Source organism: Sceloporus undulatus, chromosome 2, assembly GCF_019175285.1.
Source record: "Sceloporus undulatus isolate JIND9_A2432 ecotype Alabama chromosome 2, SceUnd_v1.1, whole genome shotgun sequence".
In the NCBI taxonomy this organism is placed as follows: Eukaryota; Metazoa; Chordata; class Lepidosauria; order Squamata; family Phrynosomatidae; genus Sceloporus; species Sceloporus undulatus.
This window is the reverse complement of record NC_056523.1, coordinates 270767090-270791265: the sequence shown is the minus strand read 5'-3', so window position 1 is coordinate 270791265 and position 24176 is coordinate 270767090. Positions and strand designations below refer to the sequence as shown.

Here is a 24176-nt window from a genome sequence, read left to right as displayed (position 1 = left end):
TGCACAATATCAGTTATTACTATTTTTTTAATCTCTCAACATTTTAGTTACCTTTTCCATTTCTTGCAAGGTTTGTAGCATACTAAAAAGGAATGGCATAAATTAAGCAAAGTATATGTCTACTCTAAATTATTCGCACAGCTGCTTCTCCCCCCCCCCCCCCCCCCCCCAACTACTGCCATAATATTCAAGAATGAACAACAGAATAAGGTGTTTGAAGCAGTGTTGAAGACAATGGGAGAAAATGTCTGAGGCTTCCAGGGGAGTAAGCTCATTTAGAAACCATAGAACCTTCAAGAACAATTTATTTTTAAGTATTCATTTTTCCATTTATCTCAGTAATTTAGTTCGCTAGGAGACACACATAATCAAATCATACAGTTGCCCTGTAAGTAATGCCTGAGGAGCTAGCCATCAATCTCAAGATGAGTTAGATTTTTTTCCTCCAAGTACGAAGCACACTAATGAAGGTAATTTCAATCCGGTATTTGTCCTATGTCTAGCACCAAGTACAGAGGCAAAAGAGGAAGAAACAAAGATTTTACAAAGGAGTCCAGAAAGAAATTCACAACATATGGCATTAAGCTGATGATAGGTGACTGGAACGCCAAATCTGGAAGCAAAGCGGAACCAAAAACATTAGGCAGATTTTGGTTAAGAAAAAAAATGAAGCAGATGAGTGTCTGATAGATTTCTCTGAAGCCAACAATGTATTCATTGCAAATACCTTTTTCATACTACCAAAGAGAAAGCTATACACATGGACATCACCAATGGACAACACAAAAACCAAATAGATTATATAATCGGAAGCAAAAGATGGAGAGGCTTCATTTTGGTGGCCAAGACTAAACCAGTTGCTGACTGTGGTATTTCTTATACCAGAGTAAAACCTAAGAAAAGTACAAAACCAGTCATCATAACAAAATTTTATCTAAAAAATATTTCAACAGACTTTATTGACAATATAAGGAACAGATATGCGCTACTTAGCACAATAGACTGAGAACCAAAAAAAACTATGGTCAGAAGCCAGGGACACCATAAAAAAAGAATGCAGACAGACACTTACAGTAATCAAAAAGAAAGAGAAGAAACCATCGATAACAGATGAAATGCAATAAAAGAAAGAAGAGAAGCAAAACAAAAGGGAGACAGAAACTAACTCAGCACATGAATACCACAGGTCAACGACTGGTGCAAAAAGATAAAAGACAAAATGATCAATGCAGGGAGGTAGAGGAAAACAACAAAAAGGAATAAAAACAGAGACTTATTCTACACGATCAGGGAAATCAAAGGAAAATTAAAACCAAGGGCTGGGATATTCTATGCAGATAAAAATAACATAATTCAAAACCAGGAAGAAATAAAAAGATGCTGGATGTCATATACAGAAGAGCTATATAAAAGGGGTAACAAAACGAAGGACACATGAGTTCAAGAACCATATGAAGATGTACCCTAAATTCTAAAATGAGAGGTGGAAGCTGCAACTAGAGAAATGGGGAAAAAATAACAAACATCTCCCTCTGTGGCTCCCTCATTCTCTTTTTTTCTCCCAGCAGAAGCGCAGCTCTCGCTGCCTCGGGGCTCCTGGCATCGCTCAGCCACCCCCTCCCTTTTTTCCTTAGTGACATCAAGCCCCATCCTCGTCCGGCCTGGTCAAAGGAGAGGGGGCAGCTGGGTGATGCCGGGAGCCCCAAGGCAGCCACAGCAGCGCTTCTGCTAAGGGAAAAAAGAGAGCAAGGGAGCTACAGAAGGAGATGATTTGGTCCTACAACTCCAATGCCAACTTCCATGGCTGCCTCCAAACTGGAGCTTAGGTAACCTAATCCATGGGTAAAGTTGAAAAGATGTGGGTGCCAGAATCTCTGCCTCTAATAGTGGCACAGTGGATACTGAAAGCCAACTGTACTTCAAGTCTTTCTCCAATCTTGACCTAGTTATGTGACTCTTTTTGAAAATGAGAATACAAATACCACTACAAACTGCTCAATTTATTCATTTTTAAGTCTACCATTTTCAGTTTATTTTTATACAATATGATCCCATTAGGCACAGACAAAAGAAAAGCACCACATTATGGATACCCTCAACATTATTGCACAGAATCACAGAGCTGAAAGGGATCACGTAACAGCCATCTATTTCAACCCCTGGCTAGTGTAGGAATCTACCACTAAAGCACTCCTGAAAATAGATGCAAACCATCCAACTTCTCTTTAAAAATTTCCTCCAAAAGAAACATTAGAACAGCATAGTACACCATCAGGATTCCAGTCATAGGGAGGTGGTCTGTGTTAAACTAGGAAGGGGGGAAATGTATTGTCAGGATTCAAGGGGATAGGAAAAGTATGATTTTGACAAATCAAGGAATAAGCAGTCAACAAATACAGTAGTACTATTTGATAATTTCTTCACTTAGACAGTAAACCTTTCATTTTGGTTTTGGCATCTCTGAAATAATATTCAATGCCAATAAAAGACAGCTGACAAGACTACAGAAGATCATAACAGTAAGATAGAAGACACATAATTCAGAGAACATCAAGGAAGTCATAACAGGACAAAAGGAAACAAAATGTAAAAATAAGTGTCTTTATGAACATCTAGAAGGCAATGCCATAATCACAAAAAGTCAACATGGGTTTCAGAGAAACAAGTCATGCCAGACAAACCTAATCTCTTTCTTTGATAAAATTACCAGCTTGGTAGATGAAGGGAATGCTGTGGATATAGTATATCTTGATTTCAGTAAGGCCTTTGACAAAGTTCCCCATGACATTCTTGCAAACAAGCTTGTAAAATGTGGGCTAGACAAAGGAACTGTTAAATGGATCTGTAATTGGTTGACCGGCCAAACCCAAAGGGTGCTCAACAATGGCTCCTTTTCATCCTGGAAAGAAGTGACCAGTGGGGTCCCACAGGGCTCTGTCCTGGGCCCAGTGCTATTCAACATCTTTATCAATGACCTGGATGACAGAATTGGGAGCATACTTATCAAATTTGCAGATGATACCAAATTAGGGGGAATAGCTAATGCCCCAGAGGACAGGATCAAGATTCAAAATGACCTGAATAGACTAGAAAGCTGGACCAAAGCTAACAAAATGAAATTCAACACGGAGAAATGTAAGGTATTGCACTTAGGGCGGAAAAATAAAATGCACAGATATAGGATGGGTGACATCTGGCTGAATGAAACTACGTGTGAAAGGGATCTAGGAGTCCAAGTAGACCACAAGTTGAACATGAGTGAACAGTGTGATGCGGCAGCTAAAAAGGCCAATGCTATTTTAGGCTGCATCAATAGAAGTATAGTGTCTAGATCAAGAGAAGTAATAGTGCCACTGTATTCTGCTTTGGTCAGGCCCCACCTAGAATATTGTGTCCAGTTCTGGGTGCCACAATTCAGAAAGGACATCGAGAAACTGGAGCGTGTCCAAAGGAGGGCGACAAAAATGGTGAAGGGTCTGGAAACCATGCCCTATGAGGAACGACTTAGGGAGCTGGGGATGTTTAGCCTGGAGAAAAGAAGGTTAAGAGGTGATATGAGCGCCCTGTTTAAATATTTGAAGGGATGTCATATTGAAGAGGGAGCAAGCTTGTTTTCTGCTGCTCCAGAGAACAGGACCCGGAACAATGGATGCAAGCTACAGGAAAAGAGATTCCACCTGAACATTAGGAGGAACTTCCTGACAGTAAGGGCTGTTCGACAATGGAATGCACTCCCTCGGAGGGTGATAGAGTCTCCTTCCTTGGAGGTCTTTAAACAGAGGCTGGATGGCCATCTGTCAGGGATGCTTTGATTTGGATTTCCTGCATGGCAGGGGGTTGGACTGGATGGCCCTAGTGGTCTCTTCCAACTCTATGATTCTATGATTCTATTTTATTTGTTTGGGGGAAAATGTTAATATGAGATATTAGTTTCTATACGTAAAGTTACATTTGTGGTAAAATGTATACAAAATTTCCACTTTTGTAATATTATAATGTACCTATTACTGAGCTTCTTCAGAATCAAGACAAATATTTAAAAAAACAAATACAGTAATACACATGAAGTTATACACATAAATGCAGATTTTAACTTTGGAAGCCTTTCAAAGAAATAGCCTTCATATTAGAAAAGACAGACTACTCTATTCAGGATACACTATTCAAACCATTTATAGAAACTACAGGACTGACTAAATTCAATTCATATTAATCTTCTAAAGATTATGAGAGTCTTAAAGTGACTTCAATGTAGTCTTCTCAAGTCCTGTCAGTTCTTCAATTTTAGGCTACTATCTTGAACTTTTACCAAACAATGCTTACCTTGTGGCATTATTATTATTTTAGAATAGAGAGTCAGTTTTTAAACTGACTTGGGTATAATGCCACAAGGTAAAGAAAGAATACTACATCCCCATCTAAAATACAGACCTAGAACAACTGAAACTAGCAAATCCCATTATGGTCTTAATTATTGTTTTGCAGTATCCTATACTCCAAAATGTAGTTTTATTTAATACTGCATGTGATATAAAATACTAAATGATCTGAAAGCATTTGCAATTAGTCTGACATATTGCTTAATGAGAATTCTTAAAGCATGAGTGGCTAAGAAAAATAGCCAAGTAGCAGCGCATAATATACATGAGAAGCTACGTAATACACTAATGTAAGAATGAAATCCATTTACTAAGCTGTCTATAGAAAGAGAATGTCACATTTACAAAGTTGTACATAAATACTGTAATAGAATTCCATGATTGAAATATTCTTCACGCACCTGAAAGTGCCATCTTACACAACTCATGCAAACAAAATAGCCTTATAAGGCATGTGAAATATGTCCTAATTCCATGAAGAATTCAATAATGAACATCTGACATTTGTTTAGAATAAGACAAACTGAACTGATTATTACATCCCACTTTGGGGTTTGGCAAAGGTATATTTTTCTGTTAACAAATATTAGCATCAACTCTCAAAGGTTCCATTCCAGAGAAGGACTGCATATCAAAATATCACATTTACACTGCTAGTCAATCATGCGTATTGTTGGTCATACTCTATGATTGGGAGGGGGAGGAATTTCACATTCAATAATACCTAAACTGGGGTATTTGCAAGGAACTTAATTTATCTTCTTACACTCAGCTAACCATGTTTGGTATAATTTTCCAGAAACAGGTTACCATAATCAGAAAATTAGCAGCTGCAACAGGGAGCTATCATAGTGCTTCTCCTGTGCAAAAGCAATTAAACAATCTGATGTAGTATTTATACTGGTTTATATTTCATATGAAATCTGTAAATAGTGGTGCCCACATGAGTTGCCAAAAAGGTCAGAAATTACCCTAAAATATTATTTTGCAAACATGGCAGAGCATAAACCTTTATGCCTTAAAAAAGCCACTACTGTAAAGTTAGTATAAACTACTGTGTAGAAACCATGAAAATTCACATTGCTCCTTCTGAAGTAGAAAATTATGGCTACATATTCTCTGTTACTATACTTGCAGTCCACTATTTCCAGCATTTCATTGTTGTACCAAGGACACAAAGACATGTATGTAATATCTCTAAAGTCAATACTGCCACCTAAAGGTCAATAGAAGTAAACTTTTTCAAGAGTGCAGACACTAACATTTGGCATTTTAAACAAGTAAATTTTATCTATTGCCAGGATAAACAAAAAATCAAAATGTATTGCCATTTGAGAAGGACAAATGAAGACAGATCAGATTGTACTAGTACTGTTAGTAACACTAAACTATGTCATTTTGCATATTTCTGTATTTACTATTCCAATGACATTTTAAAAAGTAGTTTGCTTCTCACTTTAAAGTAAATTTTGAGAACAACCATTTCAATTTCAGTATCTTGCAGAAGAATAACAGTTAATGCTCCTAGCAAGACACCATGTAAGTGATACAAGGAATTCTTTCCCCAGCATTTGTTTTCTTAAAATTAGAAAGGGCTGTCTCAAATTCCCCTCCTATTGTGCAAAAGCTGAGCACTGCAAAGATTAATGCAGTAAAATCTGGGGAGATCAGATAGAATAGGTTTGGAAAACAGAAATCAGTCTAGAAGTTAGTTTGTCAAACTAATATTTTTACTATAGATTATTTAGAAGCTTTAATCTAAACTGTGCAGTAGAATAACAAAAACACTTGTGGAGCTCTTCATGGGGAGAGGTAACATTGTTCTATTAATAAAACTACACTTATAATGTTGCCTTCACATGGTCACAATCTGGTTTGGCCCCATTACTTTCTAAGAACTATTATACAGTCCGCCCTTCCCTTGCGCGAGGGATCCATTCTGGACCCCCCCCCCATGCAAGGGGAATTCCGCATAAGCTTGAGCCCCATTTAAATGAATGGGCTCATGCACATGGTGGTGCAGTGGCGCACGTGCACCGCAGGCACATGAGCCATTACCCCTTATGGGGTGTGCTACCCCTTTTCCCAGAGTGGCTTTCAGCATATGCTGCAAACCACAAAAGGTGCACCCGTGTATGACGCGGGCACACTGTATTGCAAAGTAAATGACACTGGTGTAGGGAAATGTCCTTTAAAAAAATTGCTGATAAATGTGGGAGGCGTGGGGGACATGCATGCAAATACAAAGCACACATAAATCAAGCCGGCCTAGACAGCCCATATGAGAAGTCTCCAAGAAGAATTTTTAAAATCTAATACAACAATCATACTGCTTTAAAAATATCAAATAGAATAGAATCAAATAGAAAGAAATATAGAGAGTGATATAGCTACAAAGAAATACCATATATACTCGACTAAAAGTCAACTTCATATAAGTCAAGAGCAGCTTTGAGGGCAAGAATTATGGATTTTGATATAACCCGTATATAAGTCAAGGGTGAAACTTAGAGGCATGTAACAAAGGATGTAACGGATGAAGGAAAGGAAAATGATGCCAAAGCACACTGCTATTTTCCTACCTAGACATTAAAAAAGGCCAGAGGTAGCACTGCAGGGGAAAGAGTAGAGGAATTTGGTGCTTCTTTTAGATTCTCCCAGGATGGACTAAGCACTTACCTTTCACCACTCTACTCAGAAAATGCTATGGTTCCTTTTTAAATAAGAGTTAAGGTACACTGGCCCATGGATAAATTGATCTGAGGTTTTTCAATCTATTTTTTGACTAAAATTTCTTGACTTCTACATGAGCATATACAACATGCACTATTTTTATATAGAAAAACAGATTATATTTCTTATATTTTTAACATAACATGTTCAAGTCTATGTACTCTCTCATTTCAGTTTGTATTTATTTAGCAGAATGATAGTTTACTTCCCCTTACTATAACAGCTTAATTAATGTATCATCAATTTCTTTTTAGGAGAAGCAGAATAATTATCAGAGAGATGCTGGAGTCGCAATCAGATGACACCAAGATCCTGAATTACCTAATCCAGTAGTTTCTTCATTTGTATTTGTAGGGATCTGAAGAATATTATGCCAAATGACCCAAAGAAACAAGATTTTGAAAGAGAAGTTATCCATCCATATCAAACTGCCACTTTGAATAGGACAGATTAAGGAAACAGCTATTACAGAATGTCAACTGATACAATATTTTCTTTAATGGAAAAATTAACTCAAATATTCTGTGATATTTTAGGAATGGTTCATAAACTGTACAAGTAGTGGCGATCTCAGATGTATACCAATATTCTACAAGAATGCATCTACAGTAAACTGTGTTTATCTGAAGCATTACTACAGAAATGATGGACAGAGACATAATTTTCTATTGCAAAACATGGCTAGAAAATGCTATTCGGGAATCTTAGGTCATAATTTTACTTTTACTATTAAGGAACAGAAATATTGATTTAAATGGGCTAATCTTAACCTCATTATTTACTAGCAAAACAGGAGATATTGAAGAGCAGCTCTGGCAGGATTCTGTCTGATTCATCAGAGACTTTAGAACAAGCATGAAATAATGCATAAGAACTGAAATAAAGCGCTTTTAAATCCTCTCACTCAACATTAAACCTCAGCAACTAAGCTTTATCTAATATATAAGTTACCTAGTATATCCCAGTATAACTAGAGTTGTTGGGTAGAATAGTACTAAGCACATCATTTGGAGCTTCTTGTATGAAGGGCAGTATATAAACTATAACAAAAATATGAATAAAAATAAGCAAATTAATATGACACTAAGCCAAATTTTAAAGTTTGGAAGCCCAAATGTATCATATCCTCAGAGAATCTAACCACACCTGTTTTGTACTGTATAGTATTTCTAAAGATTTTAGAAAAATCACATTTAAAATAGAATTGTATTCTAGATATTCACTGTATTTCAACTAACCTGGATTATCTGCTCTTCTGCTTACATGACTCAACTGGAGGATACTGCTGAAGTGAAAGTGCTCCTAGGCCTAAAACAATCTGAGAGACAATAACTGAATATAAAGAATTGTTTTGTGGCAATGGTACCTTGGTCATCTCCAACGTGAAAGGCCAGAGTTTCCATCATACTACATCAACAGCACACCACTGGTTTTGTTTTGTTTTTTTGTCACATACATACTTTTATGCAGTGAGAATAGAAGCATGCCATGGAAATGGAGACACAGAGGAGGAGCATGGATGCCACAGAAAAAGAGAATCAAAACAGAGAGAAGGGCCAGAGACAAAGGAGGTTACTATATGAATAGAATACCAGGGAAAAAAATAGCTCATTTTCAGAACAATCTTCAAAGTTAGATCAGTATTATAATCCCATACTGAAGGAGAAGAAAAAACATGTGATTGTGCCCAAGATCCCCTACAGGGAGACACAAGTGTCCCAGGTGAACTCACATGTTGCCTGCAACCCTATCCCATGCCTGACACAGCAGTGTAGTGTCAGCGGAAGCAAAGTATCCCACTGTGTTCCTATAGCTGGACAGACAATGGCAAACACTTCCTCTAGGATCTCTAAGCAGTCCTCCAGAATCCTGGAGTATGATGGCACCATTGTGTATCCAGGTATAAGGATACAGCTGGCTGCTCCACCCCGACTATATTGACCATCACCAGGAACCTCCTATCCAGAGGTGATTTTTGAGGGAACAAGATTTGCTCCCCTCGTTGTTTGTTGTAGGCGTTAACACTCTCCTGTATTTAGTGGAAGTTGAATACAATACTTTCAAAGTGCAGCCACATGATTCAGCTGCTGTGGCAAACATACAGTTTATAAACATTAGCCAATACTTCTTAAATTACAGCTGCTCATCAATATGAAAATATTGTTTTCAGAGGATACAAATGCAGAAATTATTTGAAGCATTTTAGACAGTCATGAGATTTAGAATCCATTCAAACTAGCTGATTTCCTAAGATATAGTCCACAAATTATCTTTACAACAGATGTTGCCCTACACTAAGTCCTTCTAATACAATGTTGACTAGCAACAGCTCTCCAAAGCTTTCTGGAGATGCTGGGAACTGGGTAGTTTTTTTTTGTTCCCTGTGACTTTTTGGTTTTGGTCAGAAATAGCAACACTGTTAGCTCTGTCTCTGGGATGATTTAAAAAATTGTGTACTCCTCATTGAGAGAAAATTGGGAGGGGTGCAGTGTTGGGTCAATTTATGCAAGTTATACAACAAAATACATTCCTCCTTTCAAGCAGGAACAGACAAACCTTTTAGATAGCTTTCTGCTGTTAGTGTACTTCCCCAGTATCTGGACAGTTGCATACTGATGTAAATTAGACTAGAGACCAGAAAAGAAGACCAACAGCATAACAGGATATGGTACTGACAACCTCTCCAACATGGCAGACAGAAAGCTGATTAACAAGGCAGCTAAACTGCCTTGCAATGCATTTTGCTTAAGCTTACTGTGAAGAGCACTGGGCAGCAAATACAACTGTGTATTTTTCAGATGTGCTCCAGCAACATTCATTTTTCCATATGACTTCCTCAGACAAAATTTTCCACTCACATATGCCAAACTATTGGATTCAAATGAACTTTGTCCTATCTGATTCAATTTTTCACGAATTTAATACAATTAGTATCTCAAATACACTAAGAGCAGATGACCAAATAACTGAAGTACTATTGACAGTCCCACCTGGAAAACTTGACATTACACTAAGAAGTCCATGACAGTTTTCCAGTTCACCTATTTCCCAATTCTTTTTTAAAAGAAACTACTCCAAACAGATGTCTATGAAGGTAAAAGTGTGATGTCAGAACTACATCTGACTGCCCAGTGAAGAGCTACAGCAAAATAAGTAGCCTAAGAATTAGGCTGGACCAAGTTTATATAATTTGATTTGTTACAACATTACTTATGTTATTTTCACATCTCATTCAAATGTGAAAAGATTTACCTTCAAAGGCATTAAAGGACATCTCTATAAAATTATCTCAAGGCTGTAATAAAGGTATTTTATTATTATAACCAACAACATTGTGGCTGCCTTGCTGATTCAGACCACATTTCCATCTACCCACCATTCTGTGTCTAAATAGTAGCCAGTCATACATATTCAGGAAGCAGAAAAGCAGGGCATAGTACCAACAGCCATTACTGCTTTACCCAGTATTTTATAAACTGTACACTAAATTTCTAGATGAAAGTTCTATTTAGTCATTAATAAATCTATTCCTTAGGAATTGTCAAATTGTTTAAAAGCAGTCTGATGGCCAACACGGTACCTTGTGTTCACATAAACTGTCATTGTAAACAAGTTCTACATGTACAAATAAACATGTTTGTGGACTGAATAAACCAATCACTTTAAATCTGCAAAATTATACAAAGAACACTGTGTGTCCACCACAGCACTTTCGTCCTGAAACCCAATTTAGATGTACACTTACTGAAAGTTTCCAATAATGTTTTATTAATGGATTTTGTTAAGTTTTACCAATTGTTCAAACAAAAAAGAGAAGAAACATTTTGCAATTTTCTTGAGCAAGTAGGCCATCCTTAATAGGATTGATTGGTACAGACCAGATCTCAAGAATCATTTTTTTTGTTTTATATTTTTAAATTATCCTTTGTATTGAAGGCTAATTTTATCAGAAAAGAAATACGATTCTGACAAGTTCACTCTTAAAATTAAATTAACTAATGACAGTCCTGAGGTGGACAAGTGTGCAGTCATTTTTCATTTTAATATATGAAAACAAGAACTTACTAATTTGTTTTCCTGCATGTATATTCTCTGTAACTTCAGGCAGCCTTTAGCTATAATGATCATTCCTTCATCTGAGATCTTGTAACACTGCCCAAAATGGATATCTTTTAGTTCTCGACACTCTGAGCCCAGCTGCAAATAAAGTTAACAAGAGCATAAATATAGCAACTTAGTTATATATACTTGTCCGGAAACCTGACTGTATATAAAAGCATTACATTACTACAGAATGAATTTAGAGTTTAACTATAAGGTTTGTGAGGTTTTAATATCACCCTCAAAACATAAAATCACATGAATTTTACAGATGTCAACAGTTCAAGAAAGCTATAATGCAAACTACCCAATTTATTTTCTGTCACTCTAAATAAATAACAGGCTTATTAACAGATATGAGATATGCATTTCAAGTTATCACCTCCAATTGATAACTAGAAACTGAAACACAAAAATAGTAAGGATTTATCAATCTAATCCAATTTTTTAAAGTATTGTAAAGCCACTTTCAAGGACTCCAGAGTTAGATTTTAGCATATGGTCAGGGTTCTGTGGTCTTCAGATAACCTCTAAAGCCCTGAATGGTTTGTATCAACACTACACTGTACCACTTTAACAGCCATGGTTCCATCCCATGGAATCTTGGGACATGTAATTTCATTGTAATCAGAATTCTCCAGGGCACTCTCTTGAACTATAATGTTAGATTTCTGTGTTACAGGCCATAAAGAACCTCAGGAAACTACAAATTCCAGGATTCCATAGGACAGAACCACGGCAGTTAAGTGCAGCATGCATACATTTTTACTGGGCTAAGAAACATAAAGCTAGTCAGTGCAACTGACACAAAAACAGAAGTTGTGTTCAGATTTCCTGGCTTCAACAAGCATACCAGCATGCCATATTTTGCACAAGCTGTAACTTCCAGACAGTGATCAAAGGCAGCCCCATGTAAAGCACACTGCAGCAGTCTAGTTTGGAAATAAAGAGCATGGGCAATGATGATCAAGTTCAACGCTTCAGGCAGGGCTGTTGTCGGCATGCAGACTGCTATCTTATAAAAGGCACTCACAAACACTGCTGTTACTTGTGCTTCCCCAGAAAGCAATAAATCCAGAACACGCCTGGTCTTCCAAAGAAATGCAATTCCATTCAAAGCCAGTTGTGCACTACTGTCCATATCAGCTGGCTTCCCAAGCCACAAAGCCTCAATTTTTCCAGCCATGTACTTATTTAAATAAAGATGATTGACAGTATAGGTTTAAATCAGCAGGAGAAAACTCTGGCTTAGACCATTACATTAAATAAAATATCTCTAGATATTTCTCCACACATAGGAAGAAACTGATCACTGAAATATGTTGATCTACAACTGGATAGAATAGAGCTGTTTCAACACGTAAAAGGATAAAATTTCTGTAATTTTTAAAGATAAGTGTATTTTTACTGCCCACAGATTTCGCAGCCATGGATTCTACCACCCATGGCTTCGAAATACTCCAGAACACCATAGCACTGAGCCATGGCAGTTAGAGCAGTGTCAAACTGGATTATTTCTGCAGTGCAGTCTTAATCTGTCACTAAAACAGAAAACTGCTTCTCGGTTCATAAAATGGAGATTGGTACAAAGTACAAATATCATTGCTTGAAGAGTTATTTATCAAAAGTAAAACATTAGCATTACTTTAGTTATATATCAAAATTTTGTTTTCATTGCATTACTTTACTCGCTAATAGTATGTTACTAATGCTGTACTTTTAAATAGTTTTAAAATAACCTTTAAAATAAAAATGCCCAAAACTTCATGAGCAAATTTCACTTGTTACATATGGGCATAGCATGCTAGTGTAAACATTAAAGTGCACACTGTACACCCTCTCCTATTTCCCTGAAAAATAATCCATTTAGGATACCATTACTTCCAACACATTATGTTCAAGTTCTGACAAATACACCTACTTTTTACTGGTTGAATGAATAGTAATACCCAGTATGCACACCTTTGACACGAGATAAAGATCTTTCTGGAGTTCATAAGAAAACAGAAAGCTTTTAAGTTTGTTTCTGCTGCTGCTGCACTGCATTTTTATTTCAATATTGGCCCCACCTTAGGTGCCAAGGAAATTAATCAATAAATACTTTTTATTCGACACTGAAATAACACTGCTATGCATGTTTATTCTGAAGTTACATTTTGGAAGGGCTTACTTCAGAGTGAATGTATAAACTACAAATCTGTGTGAATTTCCCAGGAAGTAAATTCAATTGAACTTAACAGAGCATACTTCTGACCAGACATGTACAGGACTGCACTGCACACAAGGACAACACACTTAAAGTGTTCTTTCAAAACTTTCCCTTACCTGCTTGAGTCCTTCATCAGTGAGCCGATCTTGGTTACCAACATGTACTTTCTGCAGTTGAGGACACTGTGAGGCCACTGCAATTATAGATGTATCGGACAGTTGTTTACACCTGTAGGCTGTATATCTTAGCAGTCCAGGGCATTTAGATGCTAGCACACATACTCCTGTATCTGATACATTACGGCAATCTGAAATATTGATTTCAGTTATATTCTGACTCCTTGATGCAATTCTTTCAAGTAACTCATCAGTGACCTGTCAATTAAAATTCAAGATGTAGCATTAATATTTTCATAACTGATTCATTATTTTTTAAAAACCTATACAAACAAAAGCAGATGGAAGTATAAATGAATCCCAGTATACACTGCTGACACTCCCATGAACATCATTCACATAAGCAAATCTAGCTTTCTATGCACTTGAATTTTAGAAATCTCCTGCTGCTAACAAGCCTCACTGCAGCATTATGTTCATATAACAGATGAAAAACAACCGCCCTCCGGATCTCTCTTAATTCCATCTAATTCACTTCTGACATTTTACAAAAAATCTACTCTGCTTTTCAGGCATCTGTTATAGGAGACACAAACTTGGTGATGGCACCAAGGTATGGATGGCTACTTGCACTGGAATTGACATTACTCAGATAATATGCTCTAAGCTTCTTTAATCTGTTAAGAGTACCATAAAAGTCATGCTATATACCCATGGTGATGAATAGATGGCACGCGAAGCCATTTTTCAGGCTATGCAAAGGGTGGGGGGAAACTGAAGGCCCGGGAGGGTGGGAGAGAAGTCCCGCCCCCAGAGGGTGGAAGTCCCATTCCCCCCAGAGGTCCCGCCCTCAGCACCATATAACACACAGTGCCAGAAAGCCTTTAGTTTGGGCACTCCGTCCCTAAAAGTTTTGCCATCACTGCTATATACTATATACAAGAGCTCTTATAAGCAGGTGCTAGGATTTGACCATAACTTGGAACAGTTACACTTTTGGACTATAACAGACTCAGGACTGTTAATGATGGGCTCATTAAAGTATCTAATTCATAGGGTTGCCATATATCAAAGCCAAAGCTTCATGGCAAATAACAAATAAATAGTCCAAAAACTTAATTTTTCCAAGCTCTACTGGATGCAACCAGTGTATCTGCCAAGAATGTGGATTTGGAAGCAACAAAAGGTGGAGAAACTAATACCTTTGCTCTCAGAGAAATTGGGTGCCCTGATCAAGTTTCTTCTTTTGTCCTAGCTGCAGCCCAGAGTTGGGACCTATTAAGCCACAGGTGACCTATTTACAGTTGTTAACCATCTATAACGGTTACCCTTTTTTAAGGATCTGAGATAGCAGGTCAAGGAAGGATTTCTACTTTACTCAGTGACTGGCACTGGTCATTAAAGCATTACTTAATAATGATGTTAAGAATTACTTAATACAGTCGGCCCTTCTTATACACAGATTTTTTATACACGGATGCAAGCATCCACAGCTTGAAAATGTTCAAAAAAAGTATAAATTTCAAATATCAAACATTGATTTTTCCATTTTTTATTAGGGACACCATTATGCTCTGCCATTATATGTAATGGGACTTAAGCATACACGGATTGTGTTATCCACAGGGGATCTTGGAACCAAACCCCAGCGTATAACAAGGGTCCACTGTACCACCCTTTCACTCAGAAAAGCCAACAAGATAGTTTAACCTAAATTTAAAATGAAAATATTTAAAAATCACCATTAATAAAGCCTACATTATGTGTCATGATAACAAGAGTTTAAAGGGCACTCCAAAATGATGCATTGAGACTATTTCCCTTGAAAGACAGATGAGCAGGGGCCAGTTGTCATTCAGAAAGGAGTGCATTTTTCAATTTGGAAGCAACACAGGAGAAAGCCCATTCCTAGCAAACAGCCCTCTGAAGCCAGTGGTTTACAAAGCAAAGCCTCTTCTGCACGTATTAATAGCCAGACAGGTTCATAGTGAGAGTGGTGGCCAAAGGTCCTAAGCTGACAAGGGATCTGGACATTAAACCATCATACTGAAATGAGTCCCAGATAGTAAAAAGTGATAAGCCAGTCATTTAAGCCCTAATGATAGCCTTTAGGGCTGAAGGGCGGGGTATAAATACCATAAATAAATAAATTTTCTATGTTCATGGATGTTAAACAGATTTTTAAAGGAAACTCACCAACATGTTATTACAATGAACTAACCACTCAGGTAACTTGATACACATTTGTTGTACTATAAATTAAGCACAATTAAAAGATGACCAGGAGTATCACGTTTACGAGTGAAAGACAAGAGTATTGCTTTGAAAGGCTCAGAGGCATTCATTTTTCAATACGTTTCCTTCATACCTGCTGACGACTACTAAGATCCAATTGCTTCCAAAACTGGAAATCTAAACAGAGGTCACGCCAATATTTACAAACCAATGACGCTGAGAGACATCTTTCATTCAAAGATAAGTTGGAAAATATCTATGAAAAGAATAAGGGAATAAATAAGTAAGTACGAAAAGGTTAAATGCCTTGGACGTTCTTTCAAAAACATATCCTTAAGACACAGAATTGTCATCTGAGCTTTGGACAAGTCTATGCACTTTACAAAATTTCTTCTAGCTACACATCTCATTTAACAAGTAACTTAAATATGATAACCCTAAGGCAAACTATCACATGGTTTTCTTGATAGATTTTTTCAGAGGGGTTTTTGCCTTTGCCTCAGAGGCTGAGAGAATATGACTTTCCCAAGGGCACCCAGTAGGTTTGCTTGTACACTGGCCTCCAGAGTCATAATCTAATTCCACTACATGCTATCTGTCTCCAAAATATTATGGATCTCCAATTCTAAATGTAGTTGTTGGAGAGCATTGAAAAGGTTTGGCTTGGTCCACCAACACACTTCCTGTCTCTTCAACATTTAGATGTACTTCATCTTAGCAAACAACAGCATTCCAGAACATTGCCCCAAACAGGGCAGTATATTCTTCTATGTTGTTTGGTATCTTGTAAGTGACACAGATCTCCATGGAGGGGTTTGCCCCTCGGACAGAGTCTCCAACTCCTGCTTCATTGTCAGGCATTTGAGGACATATCCAATGAAGTTTCCAATGAAGCATTTTCACATCCTCCTTACAATGTCATCTCACACACAACTGAGTTAGCAACAGCTTTGGGCTAAGGAACTCAAGGAACCGAAAGATGCTTTCTGATCAAATTTGGGTTAGAACGAGATAACTAAGAGAGTGAAGAAAATTTTGACAGACCTGCAAGCACCAAAAAGTCAACATACCCTGCTCACCTTGCGAACCTTTAGGCAGTGGTAACCTGGCAGCAATTAGAGCCTAAATACCTATAGCAGTAATCCCCAAACTGTGCCCTTTAAGAGATTTTGGACTTCAGCTCCCAGAAGCCTCATCCACGCTGGCCAATAGTCTGGGATGCTGGGAGCTGAAGTCCAAAATCCTTTAAAGAGCAGTTTGGGGATCACTGCCTTAAAGGCACCAGATCCCACCTGATCTTGGAAGATGAGTAGGATTACCCCGAGTTACAACTTGGATGGGAGACCTACAGGTGCTGTAGGCTATATTTCAAAGAAAGGAACTGAGGGTTCCTTGGCTGAGAAAACCCTGTGAAGTTCATAGGGTCCCCATAAGTGGACAGATGGCTTGAAGGCACACACACCTATCAATGATAGATAGATTTCATGGTGATTTAACCAAAGAGAGGTCAACTTGACACAGCCAGCATGGTGTAGTAGTCTGACAATTGGGACTGTGACTCTGGAGACTAGGGTTCAATTCCCAGTCAGCCGCACTCTCTCAGCCTCAAAGGAGAGGCAATATGACGTAGCGGTTTAAGTGTTAGGCTACAACTCTGGACAACAGGGTTTGAGTCTCTTTCTTTGGAGGTCTTTAAGGAGAGGCTGGATGGCCATCTGTCACAGGGGATGCTTTGATTGTGAGTTCCTGCATGGCAGAATGAGGTTAAATTGGGTAGCCCTCAGGCATCTCTTCCAACTCTAGGATTCTACGATGTATGGAGTGCCAGGAATTACTCATGCCGATCTAAATCAAATCTTGCAATTCTTACTGAATATGGAACAAGCTTGCTTTCTGCTGCTCCACAGACTAAAACACAGAGGAAGGGATGCAAACTGTAGGAACAGAGATTCCACCTCAATATTAGGAGGAACTTCCTGACAGTAAGGGTTGTTCGATAGTGGAACACATGCCCTCGAAATGTAGTGGAGTCTCCCTCCTTGGAGGTCTTTAAGCAGAGGCTGGATGGCCATCTGTTGGGTATGCTTTGATTGGGATTTCCTTCATGGCAGAATGGGGTTGGACTGATTGGCCCTTGGGGTCTCTCCCAACTCTAGGATTCTACGAAATTCTAAGATTCCCAACTCGGACATGGAAACCCACTCAGAGGATGGCAATGGCAAAGCCCCCTCTGAACAAATCTTGCCATGAGAACCCCATCAGGGATAGCCATAGCAAAAAGAAGAGCCCTCCCTCCAGTCCATCTGTCATCGTCTGGCCTGGGAGGGACTGAAAAAGCAGGCCGAACTCCATCAGGGCTAGCCAGAGCAGGAAGAAGGTCCTTCCCTCCAGCCCATCTGCCTTGGTCCAGGCTTCGGAGGGAGAGAAGAACCACTGGACTTGCTCCCTTTCCCCACCACCTTTCCCTTCTCTTTTTGTGTCATGTCTTTTTACATTGTGAGCCTGAGGGAAGGGAACCGTCTGAATAATTATCCGTAAGCCGCTCTGAGAGCCTTTAGGGCTGGAGAATGGGGTGTAAATACCATAAATAAAAATATATAAATGACAGGTTTGCCTTTGGGTCGTGGAAACGCCTTGAAGGCACACAACACACGAGAGAGAGAGAGAAGGTCAACGGATACAGAGACCCCTCCGGTGAGCCCCCACCTTGAGGAGGATGGAGGGCGGCAGCTGGTTGATGTCCAGCGAAGGGAGCTGGAGCTCGGGGCAGCAGTCTCCGGGGTTCTCGGGGGGCTGCTCCTCACAATCCGGTTGGTGGGGCTCCTGCCTCTCCTTCCCACTGGGCTCCTCAGGAAGCCGAGAAGAGGAGGAGGAAGGCGGAGGAGGAGGAGGAGGCGGCTGTGGCGGAGGCTGCGGAGGGAGCCCTGCCTCCTCGTTCCCGGCGGCAGGGTCTTTGGGTGCCCCTCCCCAGGAGGCACAAGGCTCAGAGGCACAAGGGTGCGGAGGAGGAGGTGGAAGGGAGCCCCCCTCGGCCCCAGTGTCGGTCCCTGTGATGTCGGTGGCGCAGCGGGGCTGCTTTCGGGGCGGGCAGGAGGCGAGCCCGACCCCTTTGCGCTTGCAGACCATCTCCGTCGGAGGGGCCTCGCTGCTCGCCAGGGCAGCACCGGAGGCGGCCCGATGGGAGGAGGGCCCAGGAGAAGGAGGACTGAAGAGGAGGCCTGAGAGGAGCAGCTGCCGGCGGCAATAGCAGCAGCAGCAACGGCGGCGGCGACGGCGCTCCTCGGGGGCCCTCAGCGGAGGAGGAGGCGGCGGCGGCTGCTGCTGAGGCGCTGAGGAGGAGTAGGAGGAGGAGGCGTCGTCTTTCGGTGTGTGGACCAGGAAGCAGAGCAGGCAGGGCCCTCGGAGGAAGCGGCTCCGGCTCCAGGGGCAGCGGCTCTTCCTCTCCGCGCTGGGGCTGCTTCCCTTCCGCGAGAGGAAGTGGCCCATAAAGGAGGAGGAGGAGGAGGAGAGGGGAGGGAAGCCGCAGCAAGAGCAGCAGCAACGGCCGGCCCTCACGACATGGCCGACCCCCTCCGAGGAACCGGCGAAATGTTCTAAGGCCGGCAGCCACAACACGGCCACTTCCGGGAGTTTGGCGGAAGCGGAAGTAGTAGCAGCAGACGTCATTTCCGGTCCTGGTACAATGTTCCTCCCCCCTCTTCCTCATCCCCAGCGAAGAGGTTCCGGGAGGGTTTTGTGTCCCGCCTGCAGAGCCAGAGGCGCCTGTTCAATGAGGGATGTAAACAGAAGTCACACACAAACATTCCGCTTCTTCCGAAGGGGAGTGTCTGGGCCAGAGGATTATTAGATTATTAGACGCCGGTCCCCAAACTGTGCTCTTTAAGGGGATTTTGGACTCCATCTCCCAGAATCCCAGGCTATTGGCCAACGTGGCTGAGGCTTCTGGGAGATGGAGTCCAAAGGCTCTTAAAGGGCACACTTTGGGAGCACACACACTCACACACACACACACGACTGCTGATTAACTAAGCCATGGTCCCCAAACGGTGCCCTTTAAGAGATTTTGAACTTCAGCTCCCGCGTTGGCCAATAGTCTGGGATTCTGGGAGTTGAAGTCCAAAATCTCTTAAAGGGCACAATTTAAGGACCACTGGTTTAAGATGTGCCTCCCCCTCCCCAGTAATTATTATCTCATTAGAGCATTGGTCCCCAAACTGTGCCCTTTAAAGGCTCGTTGGTGTCAAAACTAAATTGAAATAAATGCACTCTAAAAACTACAGTGTGGCCTAATGGTCTGAGTGCTGATGAAACCCACTGGGCGACCTTGGGCAAGTCACACTCTCTCAGCCTCAGGGAACCTTCCCAGAGCAAGTCTTGGCAAGAAAGCCCCATGACAGGGTCGCCTCAGGGCTGCCATAAGTCGGAAACGACTTGCACAACAACTGGAGATCCTGTTGAAATGGGAGAGGTACCTGGGAAGAAAAGAGGAAGAGATAAGGCTATGGATGGCGAGGAAAGGAAAACAAGACCTGCCTTGGCTCAATCCTACAGGATCCTGGGATTTGTAGTCTTCTGTCAGGCACCCGCTCTCTTTGGCAGAGGAGACTAAAGACCTTGTAAAACTACAAATCCCAGGATTCCATAGCAGAGAAGCATAGCACTCAATGGGGGTGTTAAAGTGTATTACTTCCACATTGTGCATGTGTTGTGTGTATTTTAATGTATGGTTTTAAATTCTTAACTGTTTAATTTTGGGGGGGGGGGGATATTGGGACATGGGATTCTGTATGTAATTTTTAACTTGTAAGACACCTCAAATGTCACTGACAGAGAAGTGGGATATAAATAATGTTTTATTATTAAAGCACTGTATTTATTTTATGGCATTGTATTTTAAGTCAGCGGGCAGCTAGTGACCATGCTGTCCATGGAAAAAGCACCTTTCAATCAAATTCCCCTCTCATAAGTTGTATAAAATCATTGATTCTTCAACAGCCAAGTTAAGCATGGTCTAGAACACTAAATGCATCTGAGGAAGTAGACTGAGGTCTATGAAAGCTCATGCTGCCAACTTCTTTCTTGCAGTTAGTCTCAAAGGTGCTACAGGATTCTCCACATACTGAGTCCATAACACTGTTTTTGAGCTTAGCACAGTTTCATCTTTTTTCCCCCTCCCTCCCTGGATTTATTTCGGCTTCATCCTGTGCTGCTTTTATCTGTTGGGTGTTGCACATGTTTTACAGTAGCTTTGTTTTAAAGTGTATGGTTTTTATCTGCTTTTATCTTTTTTAATTTGTATTCTGTTTTTAAACTAAAATCAGTTTTCATATTGCAAAATTTAATTCCATTTTAATTGTCATTTTTGTAAGTTTTTAATTGTGCTGCTTTTTTGACTGTAAGCCGCTTTGACTCCCAATTTTGGGAGGAAAGTGGGACACATTATTATTATTATTATTATTATTATTATTATTATTATTATTATTATGTTCCTTCTTGGAGAGGTAAACCCAGAAGGTGGTGCTGGGGGATTCCTGTTCGACCTCCCCTGGCCATTGGCTTTGGTTGGCTTGGTGCATGATCTACACAAGGAACTGGACAGGAGGAGTGTATCCCTGTTGGTTCTGCTGCACCTCTCAGTGGCTTTCAGTACCATCAATCATGGTATCCATCTGGGCCGCCACTCTGAAATGGGGCTTGGGCACACTGTTATGCAGTGATTCTGGTCTTCCTTGGAGGGGCAAACTCAGAAGATGGTGCTGGGGGACTCCTCCTTGATGCCCTGGCCATTGGCCTGTCGAGTCCCACAGGGTCGTTTTGTCCCTCATGTTATTAAACATCTATATGAAACCACTGGGAGAGGTCATCCAGAGCTTTGGGGTGCTGTGTCACCAGTAGGCGGATGACACCCAGCTCTATCTCTCCTTTCCTTCTGATTCCAAGGAAGCTGCCTCTGGACTGAACCAATATCTGCTGTGTCAGTGATGGACTTGGTGATGACGAACAAATGGAAGCTTAATCCAGACAAGACAGAGGTGATCCTGGTCAGTCGTATCAGGGAATAGGGACTTTTCCTGTGATGCATGGGGTTACGCCCTCCCTCCCCCGAAACCTCAGGCTCACAGCTTGGATGTTCTTCTGGACTCAGATCTGAGCCTGGATACCCAGGTCTCAACAGTGGCCAGGAGTGCATTTGCACAGCTAAAACTAGGGTGGCAGCTGCGCCTGTTCCTTAAGATGTCAGATCTGGCTAAGGCTAGACATAGGGCTGAAACAGATTGCCCTGAAGAGGCAGCTTCACACCACCCCTTTGAATGCTGGATCAGAGCTGTGGCAACCACATGCCACAGCCCTGATCCAGCTATTTGCCAGCTCAAAAAGAACCGGCAAAAAGCTGGCTTTTCTGCTGCGACCATGGCTTTTTGGTGCTTTATACGTGTGCAGCGTATAAACACCTCAGAGCTGGAGCACCACAATGTTGCCCGCCATGTGGTTGGATGGCCAGTGTGATGGCTGCTTGGGGGCGACATTAGGGCATGTGTTGTCTAAATGCCACCTGAGGTCAGTTATAGGAAGCATATAACTCCCTTGTTAAAACATCTTCACTGGCTACCAGTTTGTTTCTGGATGCAATTCAAAGTCTGGTCATCATGACCTATAAAGCCCTTAGGTCCAGCTTATCTGAAAGACTGTATCTCCACATATGAACTCCCCAGAGTTCTAAGATCTACAGAGGAAGACCCTTTCTCTTGATAAGAACACAAGAGAGAGCTTTTTGGTGGCTGCTTCCATTTGGAACTCCCTTCCACAGGAGGCTAGACTGGCCCTGTTTTTCTTTCACCAGTAGGCAAAGAGCTTTTTCTTTAAGTAGATTTTTAATGTGTAAGTAAGGGAACTTCTTGTTGGGATGTTTTATTTATCTTTTAAAACTTTTATACAGTTGGCCCTTCCCTTACGCGAGGATCCATTCTGGACCCCGCCGTTTAAGGGAAATACCGTGTAAACTCAAGCCCCATTAGAAACAATGGGGCTTGTTCCTGCGGTGCACACCCCATTGTTTCTTCTGGGGCGCAGGAGAAGCCTTTCCAGCACGGCTGCGTATAGTGCGCCTGCATATGATGCGAGTGCACTGTATGTCTTTTAAATTATTTTATATTGTTTTGTGTAGTGATTTTAATTGTTTATAAATTTTTATTATGAAGGTTTTTCAATCGACTCTGTCTGGGCGTTACCTTGGATCCCATTGTGTGAAAAAGGTGGCATGCAAATTAAATAAATAAATCCCAACTCAAATTTTTCATTTAGTTATATATTCACATGGGGAGTGTTTCTTGCTTAGGAATGCTGAAAAGACCCAGCTGAAAGGAGAGTGCAGAAAGGGAACTTTGAGGCACATATGATCCTATCGCCTAGAAGAGGAGTTTCATGGCCAGCCACGAGGAGGACGACGAGGAGGACTCTGCTCCTCAGGTGCAAGAGGAACCTGAGGCTGTGCCAGGCCCCAGTTCTGCCCGGCCAGGCCCCAGCTCTGCTCTCCCAGCCCCAGTGGTTTTGGCTCAGCCACAACCTAGCTCTGTGGGATCTCCTCCAGTGGAGCCTGAGGCTCAGCAGCCCAGCCTTGCGAGTGCCAGACTTGGGAGACATAGAGCAGCAGAGCATTGAGGTTCCTACCTTTAGCCAGAGGAGATCAGAAAGGGTGTGCCTTTGGCATTCCAAGAGGCTTGCTGAGAAATGCTCATTAGGGAATCAGCAGCTGTGATAAGGGAGCTAGATATAAGGCACTAGGCAGACACTGAGCTCTTGCCAGAGACTATTAGTTGTCATTAGTGAATGCCGCTTGATCTGCCTCTTGGCTTCCTAGACCCTTGACTGCCTTTGAATCCTTGACTTTGGACTGAACCCTTGACCAACCCTTTGGTACTCTTGACCTCAGATTGGACTGGTAGTGTGGCTCTCTGTAATCCTGAACTTTGGACTGGCTAATGGCGTATTCTATTGGATGTTGTTTGGCATTGTGAAGGAACTGCTTGGCGTGTTTATCTTGCCCAGCAGGCTCTTATCAGCCATGTGAGTGTCTGTGTTTGCAACATTCCCAGACAAGGAGGTCCCATTAGTAGGCCTGTATGGTTTGGTGTAGCTTATTGTGGCTATAAATCACCACTTCGGTATTTGTACTGCAGGACAGGATGCATCATGAACCTTGCACTTTACAAAGTTTTGAGCCAGCTGTGAGAGTAAAGTATTTTATAGACCAAGGGGGCATCAGCCTCCAGGCAGGTATGATCTGACATGATCTAAAAGTGACTTAGATATATCATGAAGCAATATGACTTACTAGAAAAGATAATGTAATGGGCCCTTGGTATCCACTGTGGCTTGATTACAGGACCTCCATGGATAACAAAA

The 24176-nt window shown here is 41.0% G+C and overlaps 1 protein-coding gene across 2 annotated transcripts in view; it reads right to left on the bottom strand.

Moving 5' to 3' along the window:
• FBXL17 (F-box and leucine rich repeat protein 17) overlaps nt 1–19394 on the bottom strand; it is a 207344-nt gene extending 187950 nt beyond the window's left edge. For both annotated transcript variants that reach the window (XM_042451394.1, XM_042451396.1), the window contains exons 1-4: nt 18480–19394; nt 15907–16029; nt 13539–13796; nt 11178–11309 (exon numbers count right to left, since the gene is read on the bottom strand). In XM_042451394.1, the coding sequence (XP_042307328.1) occupies nt 11178–11309; nt 13539–13796; nt 15907–16029; nt 18480–19259 (1293 nt within the window). In that variant the 5' untranslated portion in view covers nt 19260–19394. The remainder of the gene's footprint in view (nt 1–11177; nt 11310–13538; nt 13797–15906; nt 16030–18479) is intronic.
• Between the last annotated feature and the right edge of the window lie 4782 nt (nt 19395–24176).